The sequence below is a fragment of the Lissotriton helveticus genome, chromosome 8, assembly GCF_964261635.1.
Source record: "Lissotriton helveticus chromosome 8, aLisHel1.1, whole genome shotgun sequence".
NCBI classification, from domain to species: Eukaryota; Metazoa; Chordata; class Amphibia; order Caudata; family Salamandridae; genus Lissotriton; species Lissotriton helveticus.
In genome coordinates, this window is record NC_136069.1 from 1,523,510,337 (window position 1) to 1,523,527,651 (window position 17,315).

The 17,315-nt window shown below is 43.4% G+C and overlaps 1 protein-coding gene across 1 annotated transcript in view; it reads left to right on the forward strand.

Moving 5' to 3' along the window:
- INTS4 (integrator complex subunit 4) overlaps positions 1-17,315 on the forward strand; it is a 297,022-nt gene that overhangs the window by 113,582 nt on the left and 166,125 nt on the right. Inside the window, exons 6-7 of the mRNA XM_078658501.1 lie at positions 7,420-7,470; positions 16,430-16,518. Of these exons, the coding sequence (XP_078514627.1) occupies positions 7,420-7,470; positions 16,430-16,518 (140 nt within the window). The remainder of the gene's footprint in view (positions 1-7,419; positions 7,471-16,429; positions 16,519-17,315) is intronic.

The following is a 17,315-nucleotide window of genomic DNA, read 5'->3' on the forward strand; positions in this document are numbered from 1 at the left end:
CTGGCCTGTAAGAATGGTTGAGAAGGCTCTGTATGCCTTACTCTGTCACTGTAGAATCCTCTCACTCCTCCTCTACAGCCTGAACATGATCACAGCCTGTAAGAAACTTAAAACAGCCTTTTAACTCTTGGCAAAGTCTCATTAGTTCTCCTGTTTCTACACCAGAAAACCACAGTACCCTAGCATGACACAGCGAGGTAGTACGGTGCTTGTTACTTCACTAACGTGCTCCGTTCCACTGAAATCGCAAGAGGAACTCAACCTTTCTTTATTGTTTACATGTTCTTGTTCTCCTTTGCTCTGACACATTTGTGTTCTGTCTAACATGAATATTTACCTTGGCAGCTGCGTTTTGTTTAGTGTTGTTATCCCTGTATTAAATATGTTGAGCAGTCGTATGTGGTTGGAGTGAAGATGAATACATGCTTCAGCCTTATGCAGGTGAAAAAACTCCCTATGATCACCTTCATGCCACAATCTCCTGTGTAGCTTTTGTGAAAAGGTTAGTGCCATATTCAATACAGGGATGAGACCTGTTCTTGGGTCAATATTCACAACATTTGCACCTTTTATTATGCCCTGCTAAACATTAAATCGGACATTAAAAGTCTGATTTGGAGTTGTGTCTTAATAGATAAACCTTTGATTTGTGAAAAAAGTGGTAAATCTTTTGGCAGAGTTGCTTCTGCCTCAGGGATATTTTGATAATGCAGCCATGTGTTCCTAAACAGAGACAGAAATCCTCCAGTGGAGGTATAAATACTTTCTCCCCAAATCAGATATTTTTTTTGTCGCAACTCAACTAAAATGCAAGCCTTAAAATAGGGCACCTCATTAGGTTTAAAACCACTGCGATAAGGTGCAACTCTTGCGTACAAAGACAGCATTGATTAAAAAAATATTTAAAATACCTTAAATCACTAATATGTATTTCTCTAGAATGCCTTGCCACTAGGTAACTGGGTTCCATGTTCACTATGGCCCTGGTATGTTGCAGGATTCTTTTATGTGCCTGTAGTTTAGTACTACCTACATACTGGAGGCCACAACTGCACTCCAGTATGTAGACCCCATAATCTGTTTCACACGTAAAATGTTTTCTAATGGCCTGTTTTTTGTCACTAAATGCTGTTTGGTAAGTAGTTTATATTTATACCATATTTGTAACCCTTACACGTGGTGCATTAAAAAAAAAACCTTTTCTTGCAACTAACCAGAAACCTGTTTGTGTATTCTCTGGGTTGCTTTTTACTAATGCATTACCCATGGAAGCTGTTTTTCTGTAGGAGATGGAGGGTGTTTTAGGTAGCAGGTGGCCTATCTCCGGATCATGTAATACTAAAGGCCAATTTTGTTTGATTATACCTCTGAGTTGTTTTTCCTGCTTGGTATATGTGAGAATTAATCTTACTGGTTCTTCCTGTAATGTACTTTACATACATACATATGTATATTCCGACGCAGGCGAAAAATCCAGAGTGACTTTGCAGAAAGGTTGGCTTTCCTATAAATGCCATGTCCCCTATTACTGGCATTTAATAGGTGAATCCTTTGCATGCCTTTAGTGTCCAGAAAGGAGTTTTTGAGTAAGTCAGAATAAATACTGCAGCAGTCGGAGTTTTCCAGCATTTAAGTTTGTCCTTCTTTCCAAATAGGAAATGTAGCAAGTGGACATTTCTGCATGGGTAAATGTAGATGAATTTCCACACTTCAGCTTTTACTCTGTAGATAAACTCCTTCAGTCTACATCAATTTTGGGTATGTTTCTTCTTTCTCATTCTCGATATCGATAAGCTTATGCCTTTTACAGGAGTAAACTCACACTGCATTCTGGGTAGTCCACTACTTGCTAATGTTTGTGAATGCCTCCAAACTTGCAAGTTAATGGGTGTTTATCTTTTGTTGGTGACCTATCTTTGCAATACCCACAACCTCTCAATTTGATCATTTTTACACTCACAATTATTTCATAATGGTGCCCAAGGAACGAAAAATCCCACCATTCCTGATGCATATGCTGTATGAAAGTGGGTTTCTGTTGCTGTACCCCCCACTTTTTGCCTGGCTTTTGATGCAACTATGACTGTAGAGTACTGGGTCCCTGTAAACCAGGTTCCTAGTACCAGTGTTCTTTCACTAAAACTGTACCACGGTTGGCACAACTTCAGACCCCCCTTTAAGTCCCTATTAAATGTTATTCCTGGTACATACAGCATAGGGACTGAAGAGGGTCCACTCACCAAGGCCATGCAAACTACCACTGTAGCCTTCATGCCTTGGTGCAGAGAAAAACTACAAAGTCGACATGGCACACTGCCTATGTGCCATGTCAAGCAGCACTGCCTAGGGTATTCGTAAGTCATCCCTCTAGCAGACCTTACAAGCCCTAAGGAAGGGTGTGCTATATCTCAGGTGTGGACAATCTGCTGAGCTGATATGCCCCATCAATGTTTGTCTATTTAATTTGAGTTACCCAGCACCATGATGTCTTCACTGAACCCAGGAGTGGCTGGTACCAAAAGCTCCTCTTAATAAACCCACACTGATGAAAGTGTTGGATTTATGAGGAGCTATACCTAGAGGGCACCTCAGAAGTATCCCCTGTAAACCTACCAACCCTGGTGTGGTCTCTCACTGGCTTTGGGCAGCATGCCATGACCAGACATGTTAATGGACCCATGCGATGAGAGCCCTTGCTCTCTGAGGCCAGAAACAAAGCCCATCCTGGATGGAGGTGTCGTTCCTCCTGCCCCAGGCAGGCACCGTGCTCGAGAGGGAAGCTTCAAAGGCCATGCCGCCTTTGTAATGAGACCCCAGCCTCTGCTGCTAGCAGCAGATGGCAGCCCCCGGTTCAAACACCCACTTTTTTTGCGGGAGAACTAAGTTAGATTAGGAGGTGTGCCCCTATTCGCCAACTCCACCCCTCTGGTCCTGGAGATGAAGTGAAGAACATTTTTCAGTGCTCACCATCTTAAAGATGGTGGGACTTATCCAATCAGGTCTACCACTATGCCCCCCTCCTACAGTAGGGTGGCATAATAGAGAGTGTAGACATCCCAGGTAAGAGACCCATTGATCCAAACCTGTCACTCCCCTGTATCTCCCCGAAATCTAGTATTTAGGTGGCATCCCAGACGCTGAAGTCAGATTACTGACGACCTACGTAGCGCTGACACCGAAGAGACGCACCAGCAAGGAAGAAGGAACAGTAACTGACATGGTGCCAGCCTTGATGGCCTATCTGCTGCCTTTCGCCTTTGCTACAAGGGCGACTCATCCTGCAGGCCCTGCGACTTCCAAAACCCTGGGAGGCCTGCCTGGCTTCTATAAAGATCAAGAAACTCCCATGGGCAGCGGGCCTGTCCAAGAAGAAAACATCTTTAGAACTCAAGAACTCTGCCCTGAAGAACTGCGAAACTGCCTCCAGGACCATCTCTGCACCCGACGCACACTGCCTGAGTCCAAGTGTCCCACTGGTCCTACAAAAGTTCCCTAGTGATTCTAAGCCTTGGGCTGACCCTACATCGATGCCTGCAGCCTCAATCCGAAGATTCCCCCTGACTGCAACCTGCCCGGTAAGCTGTTCCCAACACAAAAGAACAACCCTGCACCGAAGTCCATGGCCCTTGGGGAGCTTGACCAATGGTGTGCCTACATCTCCTAGCATCAGAACTTACCTGGGCAGCTGTGGGTTTTCTTTGTTCAGCCTCCTGGCCTGAGCCTGCAGTCTTTCTCCTTAACCAATCTCAACCATTGATTTGCATTAGGTGCCTGACACTGTGGTGGCACTCGGCACCTGGCTGCCCCTAGTCCTGCCTTGTGGCCCCCCCTGTGCTTACCTTAACTCCTGGAGGTTGACCCCTGACACTGCTTTACTTATATGTGAACAGCGCAACTTCGATCAACCCCAGTCTCAATTGGTTAACATTGGGTGCCCAACTCCGAATTTGCCCACTGCACCCGGCCACCCCTGTGCCACTGATGGTCCACTCTTGGTACTAATTTGAACCTTTACTGGTGTTGACCTGAAACCCCAAAGACTGGATTTGTAAGTTGTGTACTTCCCTGCAAAACTGCATTCATTTTTTCCTGCTGTAGGTTAAGATTGCGGAACTAAAAAATGTCACCAAGGGTCCATTTTTTAAAGTGAAAAGTATTTTTATTGAAAAATTTACTTACCTTTGAACGTACATTTTGGTCTTAAAATAAATCTAGAAAGAAACTTATTTTTATATAATTGGTGTGTATCTCATTTTTGAGTCGTATGTCATTTAGTGGTCACTGTTTGTATAACAAATGGCTTATACTCCTCTGTGTTAGGCCTAAGGCTGCTCGACCACACAGCCACAAATGGAGCACTTTGGGTTTACATTAAGCCCTGTACACTTCTGGGGGAATCTCTAGACTCTTTACATGACATAACCAATTATTAGTTTATCACATAAAGAGCCTGCTTCCTACATACGTGATCAACTATTTTTCTGAATTTAGTCTTCAGTGCGTAATCTTCACTGGATCACAGCCTGCTTTGGGTGTTACCATGGCTTTGAGAAGTAGGATTAATGATTTGGTTCATTGGGTGAATCACATTATTGAGTACACTTCACTACTACCAGAGCTCGAATTTTAGGGGCTTCTCTGATTTTGGTCTTCTTTTAACTGGTTGACTGGTTAAATCCGGTTTGGGCTGCACAAGTTCTCATGTCATAATATGTATAATCATGCTTCTGGTCGTGTTGATTTTTGCTACCAGATTCTGCAGCTTGTTTATGTCACCGCTTTGTGATTCAGCCAGCTTCCACATATCTTTCTGTGTGTTCTGCACTTCGCATTAATCGCCACATAAGCCGCCTGTGTCCTGTGTCTCTCATTGGCCTCAGATTTCTACAATTTCCAAACATAATTTACCACTGGCTCCATCCGAATTCTTAACTGTTGAGCAGGGACATTATATTGATATTTGGTACTTGGGATTCACAGCCCACAGTGTATCTTTGCATCAGTTAGTTGTGCCTTTCAATTTTCCTAAGATGCTCTTTTCTCATCCATCTTAATCCTCTCTCATTTCATTGAATGTGGATTACATGTGTGTCTCTTTCAAGAAAAAAGAAAATAAATGTGTCACTTTTGCTATGGACCTGCTACCGTTTTTAGGTCTCGCCCTGGCGATTACAGCGCAAAGCGCTGTCTCGTTTCCTTAGGTCTCCAGGCCCTTTTGAAGTGGCCCATGTCACCACACTTTGGTTTCTTCCAGAAGCCACTAAGAGTGTGGTATTGCCCACATCTACAAAACGAATGCAGAAGCTGTACCCCTCCGCCCCCCGGAGGAGGCCAGAACAGGAGATAAAGCAAATAATCAATTTAGATGATGGAGTCTCCTTGCTGTCTTGTCAGTCATCTTCCTTTGAAATCATGTTTTTGGAGCCAAGAGTTGAGGAGGTGATTAAAATGGCAGATAAACCTGTTGATGCCTGGATAGTTTCCTGTCCCTCGTGCCAATAGACTGACGTGTCTGGCCAAATGTAAGTTGTTTGACTTAGTACTAGCACTCTCCCTGTTTCTGTGTAGACTCTAGCATCGTTGTTGCTTCATTGTCTTGTTGAAGGGATTGGTGGTTGGTTGTGTTCCATGGATTTCAAGTCGGTATTGCCCTTTGTTGTGAGCTAATTATTGGGTTAAGTAAAACTCACAAGGTGGTTTAAAATTAAGCTATACCCATAGCATGGGTCTTCCATGCTAGTGTCTTAACCCTTGAAATGCTTTTAACCTGGTGTGTTACTGTCTGTGCTGAGCTTTTGGAGGTACAATCCTATGGAAATGCAGATCTTTTTCTTGCTTACAAATTACAGGTCTGCGGTGTCAGACTTTTGGAACACAAAAATAGGACCTTCATGCACAGTCCACCACAGAGAGCCCAACCTTCTCTCTAGTGAAACATACCCAGTCTGTTCACTGTTGCCACAGACTTCTTCTCTCGCAGAAATCACCTACTAAAAGTAAATGAGTAGCAAATAAATCAGGAAACACTGTGCGTAGAGCTACATACTGCATTGAATTCACAGGTTTTGAAGCACTCACTGCATTTTGGCTGTTTACACTATCTGCCCTTCTCTACCCATTGGGAAAGACAGCCTGTTTGGACAGACTACTACTTTGGCAAACGCCTTGGGGCTTTAGGCAATGCTTATTTAGTATGAAGAGATCCAGTGCATTCCTGGCACCATTTTCAATAGCAGATCCAAAGAGTCATAGTGAACCATGGCATTTATTGCTGGCAGATACATTGGACTATTCTGTTTTTCAAATAGGAACATTTCTTTGAAGGATATGTCGAACCATTTTTGGGTCAACGGACCTTCAAAACAGCCAGAGGAGAAGAAATTATCCCTTTTCAGATAATCTAATTTCAAATTCAAAGTCCTATTTTGATCTTTGAAACATCTCCTTGCCCATCTATTCACAATATTTATACATTTTGTTACCCCTTTTTTCCAGACATTGCTACACAAATTTATTCAGGACCAAAAAAGACATGAAAAGTGTGACTGACCTCTTCGTGCCTAATTTGATGATAATCCCCATTCAGTCGTTTTACATTGATCATAATATTAACACTACTGTAAATTGAATGGGATCAATCATTTTTTGTGATGTCCGTGTTACTCCATCTCATTTAGCCACCCCATGATCCATCTGCATGAATTGTCGCATATCGACCTTATGTAGATATATGATTTCGGGACAGTTTCATGCAGATTAGTCACATAATGCAAACATTATATGCTAGAAAAATAATTTCAGTGGAAATTAGATTAAACCATAACTACTGAGGCACTATTACTGCCTGTGTGATTCAAATGCAAGCCACACCTTGGTTGTCCATCCTCGTGTTCGAATTTTATAATGATAATTGGTATGGGACCTTCTGCCTAAAGGACTTCCCATTCTCTACCTTCCTCCTCCTTTACAATTTTTGCCTCATATTGGTGGGTTTGCTAAAGGAAAAAAACAATATTGTGTAAGTTTGCACTCTCGTTAAGGGACTACTTTTTTATTATGGAGTGACAACAAAATAAACCTTTATCTGGACTTTTACTGCAAGCTTTGGTATCTCTATTGACATGTCTGTTCCTTGTCTCATAATGTCTAGTCTGCAGCTTTCAGCACTCTAGCTGCGATTCTCAGTAAGCAGCCACTTTTCTTCTACAAAATGAGTAGCTCAGCCTGTATAATGACTGATGCACATCTTCTGATATTTTGTATACATGTAATTTTTGATGCTTTTACTTTCCATGTAGATGTACATCAAGTTGCTGGAGTCCTAGATGTGTGTCCTTAACTGTTCTAAGAATGAGGCAACCTGTACTGCAAATTATGCTATTCTGTTTGAGTGAGTGATCAATCTTGTTTCTTTTGCAGTTGCAGCTTCATGAACGCGGACTTAAATTGCAGCAGCCTATTTACAGTCAGGTAGGGCTAATGCTCTTTGGAAGAAGTTGTCAAAAGTCTTCTCTGGTTTGTGGTTAATGTGGGAAATCGCCATTATGTGTCTAGTACATAAATGGGCAAAATCAATGCTGTTTACAAGAAGCAACTACATTAAAAAAAATCCATCCTCCTTTTTCATTTCACACCTTACATCTACCCTGGCACCAATAATAAAAGTACTTTGGTCCCAAAATGATGGTGCAGTTAGTACCTATAGGTATGCAAATGTATGTGGAAGCACCTAAACTTCAATGATAATCTAAGAAATCTGCAGCTTCACTTTAAGGGACTCATTACGAGTGCCTCGCTAATTTTACTGGGGCTAGTAATCCCAGCTGAATTACAACGCACAGATTTTCTCTCCAAGATTTTAACTGCTGATAGCAGGCATAGTCTCCAGAAATAAAACTAAGGGATAATTAGGAATTACCGGGAATAACGGGCACAGAATTTCTAATTTCATCTTCCCCAGTAATTCCTTATTTTTCAGTAATATAGGTCACACTCTTAACCCCTTTTAACTCCTCTCTCTCTCTCAAAGTTACCTCTAACCCCGGTATCGGGAATATGTGATGTAACAACGCAATCAAAATGATCGCGGTATGTTACATTGCAGTTTTTACTACGCAAGTCGTTACGACGACTTGCGCTGGACTTAGTAGTAGTAAGATTTACTATTCCAACATCAGTCTACATACAGTAGGGAAGGGGTTGGAATAGTAAATCTTACTATTCCTTAGGTTATAGCGCCATCCAGCGCAAGTCGACGTAACGACTTGCGTTGTAATGGCTGCGTTGGAACTGCATCGCGGTGTACTCACCGCGATGTAAAGGATGTTTCCCGGTATCGGTCACTCTTCAACGTGGAGTTAATAAGTGGATTACCCTGGCCCTCTTAACAATGTCATAAATGTTTCTTTTGTAGGAAAAACAATTTTACTGACTAACATTTACAGCCAAACTAGTCAGTGAATGTGCGCTATATAAATATTTTTAACATAACATAACCCTAGAGACGTGTTACTCCTCTTGGTTGATAGTTATCAAGACTGTTCAACAGGATTCTTTCTCTGAGGACCTAGGGTAACTTGTATGCATGTGTGTATGTGTTACTTGCATAGTGCACACCTAATTGTGAGTGATACCTCTATGAATGATATAGTAATTTAGAAGAGGCAGACATTTAGCTAATTTTAGTGTGATTGCAGATAGTTCTTCTAGGAGAGATGAACATTGTTTCTTGAAGAATTGCAGGGGGGTGGAGCCATTTTGACGAAAGTGTGTATATGGTTTCCAAGCCTGAGGACATAGATGGAGAAGACCTGTCTGTGTTTTTTCTTTCTTGCACTTTTTTATCTTCAGTGTAGCAGTGTCCTGGCTCGGGCCTTGCAGAGGGGGTTGATTTCTTGGCAAGGTTGTTTGGTGGTGTATGATTTCTTTATAGGTGATGCTGTTGGTCTCGAAGGTGATATGGGCCTAGAGAGTTGATAAAGCATGCTGTCATATGTAAGTAAAATGCCTTTCAAAAGTGCTAATATGGTGTTTAGTGATGAGAGCATTGCCTCCATGTGGGCGATGACCTGGTTTGGAAAACTTATGTTTCCGGGCAAAAAGATTTCACTCTCTTCAGGAGGTAGAGTTGTTTTTTGTTTTTCTGGCACTGTGATCTTTGAATGCAAGGTCTGTTTCGAGTATGATTCTGAAAGATTTTTGTATTTTGCTATCTGGGGAGTGAAGCCAGACAGCTAAGCATTAATCTGTGGATTTTTGAAACTATTGATGAGCAATAGAAAAGCAGTTCGCAACAGGAACCTTCTATAACTCCAACGTGAACAGCTTATCTTCCTTATTGAGCTGAAGTATTGTGGGTCTCAAAAAGAAAGTTAATAACCCTGACTGGCAGACTTTTAATAATACATTTGATATTGTAGGCTAAGTGATCCTTTCTTCCTCGGGGACAGCAGCGGGAGGCCTCATGGTCTGCATCCGTTTGTACCTTCCATCGACACTTAGTTTACGTCATTCTAAATTTTGCATTGTCGAGATATGGCCACTTGCTTTGTGTTTTACCTAGTTAATTTTTATAATAATGACTTTTCTTAATTTAAAGTGTATACATTTCGCTCAGCTGTTTGATTTGCTTTCTAATTCTTTGCCACATAAGGGCAGTTTGTCTGTGCAACCCCGCACTTATTATGTGGAGATTTTAAGGCTAAACTGGGAGTCTGTTAGCAAACGGAAGGATCACGGGAGAAGCAGTCTACAAAGAAACCTGTGATGGGTGGGTTGGAGAGCTGGGCAGTTATCTGGCCACGCACGACTTGGTCAATTTAGTAGAAACACTCACTGGGGACAAGCACAATCTTCCCACCTTCAGAGGTCGCCGTCGACTCTCCACTATTGTTTTAATTTTTGTAACTAGAAATCTATTTTATTTTTTCAATAGTGGGTGTGTTGTGCAGATGGATTGGGGTGACCACAACGCACTCACTATTTCGGGGCATCTACCACTTAATAGATTTCAACCTACCCCAGCGATATCACCTAGTCATCATTCTGGCGATGGGCTCAGGCTTTCTTGGAGACTCAAAAACCCTTCCTATTCCTAACAGACCCTTCGGAACCAGCATCTAGGGTTATTTCTTAATTGTTTAGCAGAAACCTGTGGGGATCTCAAGTTAGCACACTACAATAGTCTATCCAAACAGTTTCTTTTCAAACCTTTGTGGGTGATAATGATGTACCACGGTGGTTTGATGTGCCGTGTTCAGTGGACAACTGTAAACTAGGACGGGCCTTATCTGCTTCCCCCGAGAGTGCAAGCAGGCATTGCGCCTATAAATCCACCCTTAAAACCAGGAAAGCAGCCCTGTATAAAAGGAATTAGGAGTTGCTGAAATCAGTTGCGGTTGGGGGGGTGGGGGGATACTAGTACCTCCTGGGATACTGTGAAGAGTTTAAGGATAAAGAATGTGAAGAGTTTAAGGATAAAGAATGTGAATGTTAGCTCCTTGCTGCAGTGTAACATTTTAGGGACCAATTGAGTTTCCCACTTCTCCGTTATTTACCATTTAGAAGTGAAGAGCTAGATAACTCCCTGCTCATCAAGTTAAGTAGCCCCTCGCAATTTATCATATCTTTGTCTGAGGTGGATCGGCCAGTGCACAGGTGGGAAATCGCCCAGGTCTGACGGGATTTATTTATTTATATGTTGTATATAGCGCTTGCTAGATCCGAAGGTGTCGGAGCGCTTCACATGATCGTGATAGAATACAGTAAAAAAAGTTTAAAACTGTCATGCAATTAACATACGAGGTGAGAGTTCGCTAGATAAATGGTACACATCCAGAGTGAAAGTAGAGTAACCAACAACTAGAGACACAATTCGAGTGGATCTAATAAACAGCATAAGCAGATAAACAGATGCTACAGACAAAGGGTCTAGATCTGATCAAGCGATAATTAACCAAGATTCCGTAAAACTAGAAGTTAAAGTATTTGTTGAGGAGGAGGAGGAGTTTTAGGTGTTTCTTGAAGTAAGGGAAGGAAGGGTTGCAACTAAGGACACTCGGTATTGAGTTCCATATGCTTGGAGCATTTCCAGAAAGAGCGCAACTTGGTTGCTGTCTTTTTTTAGAATGGGAGTTAGGAGCAGAAGAGCATTGGAGCTTCTCAAGGATCTAGTAGATCCTGCTTTTGACTGCTTGATTTCTAGGTAGTTTAGTGAATGAGAGTGAAGGGCTTTGTGGATGATACATGCAGTCTTGTAGGTACATCTTCCTTTAATAGGAAGCCACTTGAGTACAGGAGTGATGTGTTCAACCGTTAAACGTCTGCGATGAGCCGGGCTGCCATGTTAAGAACTGATCTCATGGGTGCGAGGTGAGATTTAGGCGTCCCAGTGAGAATGACATTGCCTCAGTCTAGTTTAGAGAGGACCAAATATTGCACCACAGTCTTGAAATCATCAGCGGGAATAATTGGTTTCAGTTTCTTTTTTTTTTTTTTTTCTTTTTTTTTTTTGTAAACCTTTATTTGTACAAAAAGGAAATACAAATCTGGGCCTACAACCAGACCGGCCGGCCACAATACAGTAGAGCAATCCAAAAAATACAGAAGAAAAAATATACAGATACAATCAGGATAATATGCAATCAATACAGTTCGAAAAGGGAAGGGGGGGGAGAGAATCTGGACGGCCCACAAACAGGAAGAATGAAGGTTAATTTTTATAATGTCACAATGAGGAGTATAACAGGCTCAGATACAGCATAAATGAATCCAGGTTCCCAGAGCAAACTTTTGCCATAAAAAACCTAAAGGGGGTAGCAATGCGGAAAATTATCACTACAGTCTACATCAATACGAAAGCAGATGCGGTTAATTCAAATCAACATACAAGTAGACTCATCGTGTGCATCTCTACCACCCAATAGCACAGCAGAGATAGGACGAGGGAACCGGAACACTAACATCGCTAAAGCCAACCCGTCATACTAACCCTAGGGAGAGAGAGAAAGAGAAGGGGAGGGGAAAGAAAAGGGGAAAAAAGAAAAATACAGACTGAAAGAGAAGAGCGCCGCGTCGAGACAAGCATCCCGTAGTAAGGACACAGAAAGAACAGGAGTATTAGCAACAAGGAAGGGATGGGAGTCGGCACTGAAACGCAGCATAGCCACAAAAAGGAGAGAAGCAGCAATCCAGACCCCAACCCTATAATACCACGGGAGGCAGGGACAGCCGCGGCGCTCCCATAAAGGGATACAAAAGGGCCATAGAACAAAGGAAAAGAAACCGGGAAAGAAAACCCATCCCACCCAGCACCCCTGCAGAAGGCTACGGCCTACCCCCCCCAGCAGCGTGCCTGTCGCCCTAATCCCGAACCCGAAATGTAGGAAATACGAAAGAGAAAAAGAATAAGGAGACAAAAAAAAAGAATATGAAGACAAAAAAGATATGAGGGAGGAGTAAAGAAGTAAAAACAAAATGGTCGGCCTCAGTCCTCCGCCCAACCCGGTAGTCGTAATACTTGTAGACGAAAGCGAGACAACTCGAGCATCATAAAACGTACAAGGGGGTCACCCACCGCACTATGCACACGGGAAAGCTCGCCACGGATATGTATACCAGCAATCCACCGGAAGCAATGTATCTCACCCCAGGCCTTCCTTAGCCACAATCAACTCCCACCATACGACAGCAAGAAGCGAACAACTCGGTGCAATGCAATCACACGAACAAAAAATAGTCCGATGAAGACGTAGGCCAGGGAGGGCAATCCATAAGCAATAGATCAAAAGTCCGGGTATACAGTTCAAGTGTCCCAACAATGTTAACAGGGGCAGGAAAAGACAGGAGTTCAGTCTCGCCGCTCGGGAAAGCGGGGGTTCCCCTGCAAAGCAGAAACTCGACCTCCTCCAGGCAAAGGGATGTAGCAAGCCATCATGTTTCTCGGACACTCGAGTAGGATCCGACCCCAGAACGACATCCGGGCCCCCAAACTCCAAACAGGGAAGCGCAGGAGATTCAGAAGCCAGTCGTTCGCATACCTGTCGATGGCCAGTGGCAGTAGCTCTCAGCGCGGCCGAGGGGGGTGAGGCAGAAGCATCACCGAGACGAGAGGGGACCTTAAGAGACCGGCCCTCTAAGATGGCGGCGGACCGCACCGATACCCCAGGGGCAATGGGGGTCAAGGACGCATGCAAGGACCGCAGTGCTTCCAGAACTTCGCCAATTGTAGGCTCGCGCACACACGTCCAGGTCCCCGTGCAGTCCAGTAGTCCAGGTCCGCCGTCCGGAGGATATCCACGGCCTATCCCGATGGCCGCCATTTGTGGATTCAGGCTCGTCACCACCTCCCAAGACCGCCGGATCAGGGCCTCAGATGCGGACCCCCACAGAAACCAAGGGGGTCCCACTAAGGCAGCCTTGGTGCAGAAAGGGGAGCCGCCAAAGTCGGGATTCAGCCTGCAATACCTTTGGCGTGGTCGAAGAGCAGATCCCGGTCGCGAGGCTCCAGGATGGATGGACGGAGCCGCGGCAGGGGGACCCCCTTCACACGAGCAGCCCTCGGTGCACTGTGCCCCACACCAGCTCCACGGCCGCCAAGGCAAGTCCGGATCAGGACCACCGGAATGTTCGCACAATGGTTTCCCGCCAGCGGCTCACGCTCTCGGCCGGGGTCGATGCGTACACCAACGCCAGGCTGGGTCCAGTAGGCGAGGCCCCGGCTTCTTCACCGCGGAGGCCCTGGTTCCTCAGGGGGCACAACTTCGGAATCGCGGCACGTAGGAGCCTCCAGGTCAGACGGTGAGTAAGAGCAACACGTTGCGTGTCAATCTCTGCTCGAGTGCATCGTCCCGGGGCAGGATATATGGCAGGATTTGCGAGTCAGGCCGGAAGGCTGAAGGAGCCGAGCTACAGAGCGACCATTACGATCGCGAGCTTGGCTCCTCCCCTGTGGTTTCAGTTTCTTGATGCTTTGAGTGAGTATAGCGCTCCTTTTGCTGTATTCCTGATGTGCTCTTTCATTGACATGTTGTTGTCTAGGAAGAAGCCAAGAGATTTTGTGGAGTTTGGTAGAGTAAGAGAACAATTTAAGGCATTGAGGTCGTTGAGCCATTTATGAATTGGAAGGTGGTTACTTTTGGGGGAGAAGAGAATTACTTTTTTTTTGATGGGGTTCAGCTTTAAGTGATTTGCGTAAAACCAGGATTGTAACTTGATCAGTGTGTCATTAAGATGACGAATGTCACTGGGTAATTTGATTTTGTGGTAGAGTTGAGTGTCGTCCGCATAAAGGTGATACTTGATCCCTGCCTGTTTCACGATGACTGTAAGGGGCTCCATGAAGAGATTGAAAAGGGAGGGGGGAAGAATTGAGCCCTGAGACACGCCAAGATTGATCCGAGTAGGTTTTGACAGGCCTGAGTTGATTATGATTTGTTGCGAGCGGTGTTGAAGGAAGGAAGTGAACCATTTTAATACTGTGCCATTCATCCCGAAACACAACTTCAAAGATTCAAGAAGGGCTGGGTGATTAACAGTATCGAACGCCGCCGATAGGTCAAGTAGGATAAATAGGCAAGCGTCACCCTCGTCTAAGGATCTGTGAATGTCATCAGATATATTCAACATGGCTGTTTCAGTGCTGCTGCCTTTCCTAAACCCAGATTGGAAGGTGTCCCAATAGATCTCCCAAAATCAATTTCGAGCCATGGGGCCCATTGATCACCAACATTTTTAATAGCTCATTAAACACCTATATCCCACGCTCCTGGTCCCCATTGACCATTGTGCATATCTTTGAAAAAGGGGATTGTATGGGCCCTAAATGTTACAGACCCATCGCACTCATAGATAGTACTGTTAAAATAATAGGGAGAGTGACTTATAATCGTTTTTTGAGTGGGCTAAAGACCGTAATATCCTGTCACCTTTTCAGTACGGGTTCCGTTGCGGTTTAGGAACTGTTGAGCAGTGCCTAAACCGGAGTTTAATCATCAATATATATACATTTATAAAGCGTTGTCCTCTATATCTAGGATTTATGGACCTGTCCACGGCTTTTGATTCTGTGAACAGGACCAAGCTGTGACTAATGTTGCTGGAGTACTGTGTAGATGTTTCCTTGGTTAACTTTTTTATTTGTCTGCACGTGGATCTGAAAGCAAAAGTATCCATTAGCCCTGAAGGAGGTATGTCTCCTGAGTTTTGTTTAAAGAAAGATGTGCGGCAGGTGTGTATATTGGCCCCTTTACTTTTCATCTTATATATAAATGGTCTCTGACCTCACCTGATCTCCAGACTTGTTGATACCCCCAGAATCGCCAGTGTTCAGGTACCTGCATTGTTATACGCAGACGAGTCGGTCTTTTTGGCCCGTACCCCTAACGCTCTACCTACACTAGTGGACCGCTTCATTCTATTCATGAGCAACCTTGATTTGACAACTAATTATGGTAAATCTCAAATCATAGCATCTGGGCCTGGTTAAAAAAAACCTCTAAACAGACTTATCAATAAGGGCCAATCTCTCCCCTGCACTTGGCACTCGCAGGTGACTTCTTGTCGCCCGAAGCTTAGTAGATCGGAGGGAGTGGTTTTCAATATTTATAGTCCTACACTTAAAGGCGTTGTCACATAAATCCTCTGACTTTGAAGTCAGAGAAAGAAAAGTAAACACCAAGCTTCCTGGAAGACAGAGTCTGACATTTGACCTCTGTCTTTGAATTCACAGCAAATGTGACTAGAAAAGAACAGGATTTAACCCCTTCAGCGCTAATGACAAGGGTAACTCGTCATGGACTTTCCATTGATTTCAATGGAAAGTCAATGGAGCTCATCGAACACCCTTAGCAGCCAAGTGGTTAAAGGGCTGTTTACGGTAATCCAGTACTGGTGGAAAAATACAGCAAATAGGGTTTTGGCAAGGGAAGACACAAACTCAAGGTGGACAGCCTAAGACTAATCGAGCCAGCAAATCGAAAGTAAGCAAATTTGAGTTACAAACCACAAAGCTGATAGTAATTAATGGGTGGAATACATTCCTAGGGAAGCTTTCCAAATGTCCCCAAGAGGTCATTAGCAAACCACACCTTCAACCTAAAAATTGTAATTTCTCAAGTAACCATCTCTCAAGGATCATCAGGTTTCCTCCCCTGCTTCTTCCAAAGTCCTGTTACCTGTCTGTTATCGGAGAGCTTTACGTTTTCTTCACTTCCATTTTCAGCAGTAGCATCTCTGTACTTGCGAAGGGCTTCGAGACACTCAGACTAGGCATGCTTTTTTGGATTTAATCGTTTTGAGAAGAAAATGTTAGGTTTGCAATTATTAGTGGGAATATTACACATTGCTAATGGGAAACCCAAGAAGGGAGAGTTACAAGGTATTATTCTCCTTTTTGTATAAAATATAAGACTTATGTAAGTATTTTTTCCAGGCCTGTAAACTGCTATCCGATGACTATGAGCAGGTGCGAAGTGCTGCAGTTCAGCTTACATGGGTCCTGAGTCAACTTTATCCTGAAAGGTACGTCACTGTGTATTGAAGTCAAATAGTTGAATCCAACATTAAGTGAAAGTATTTCAGGTTGGAAAACTGTCTTTTGCAATGCACACCTAGCTAATTTTTACAACTTAATTAGGGAACTGCAAAGTGATTTCCAGAAGTTAAGATTTGCAAAGTGAAGAAGTCTCTTATTGGGGAACCGAAATTGTTTGCAAATAAGGAATAGACTTTTATCCTTATTTCATGACTTATTCTTCCTAGAAGACATAGATGACTATGAGGGGTTATCATAAGGTCCTACACTTAGAGCCCGGAGCGAAGGTAAGATACTGAAGCCCTCAACTTTTGTATGAGGAACACAACAATCTTGGCAACTTCAGGCAAATCCAAGTCCTAGAGTACAATGAAAAAAGCTGTACAATTTAAGGTAGTTGTCCTGACAAATGAGGTGTGTTGGTAAAGGAGTAGTATACATACAAGAGAGTTAATTTAGGTTTTAAGGCTATTTCGAAGCAGCACTCTTGGAGAAACATAATGTTTTAGGTATTTAGTTTGGCAATGTTTACTAACTTTTAAATAGAGATCACCAATGCTAACCTCTCAGGGTCACTATTTGGATGACATTCCATAGTTGGAGTTGCACACAAATAAATGACATAGGAAGGCTAATGTTTAAAATTAAAAGTGTATTTTACTAGAAAAACAATGTTTTTCTAACATTGTGAAACTATCAATATGTTACCAGTTATGAGGCCTACTAACTGTGTACAGTTTATACATACAGTGGGGTATTGTGATTCCTTTGCAACCTTTTTTCA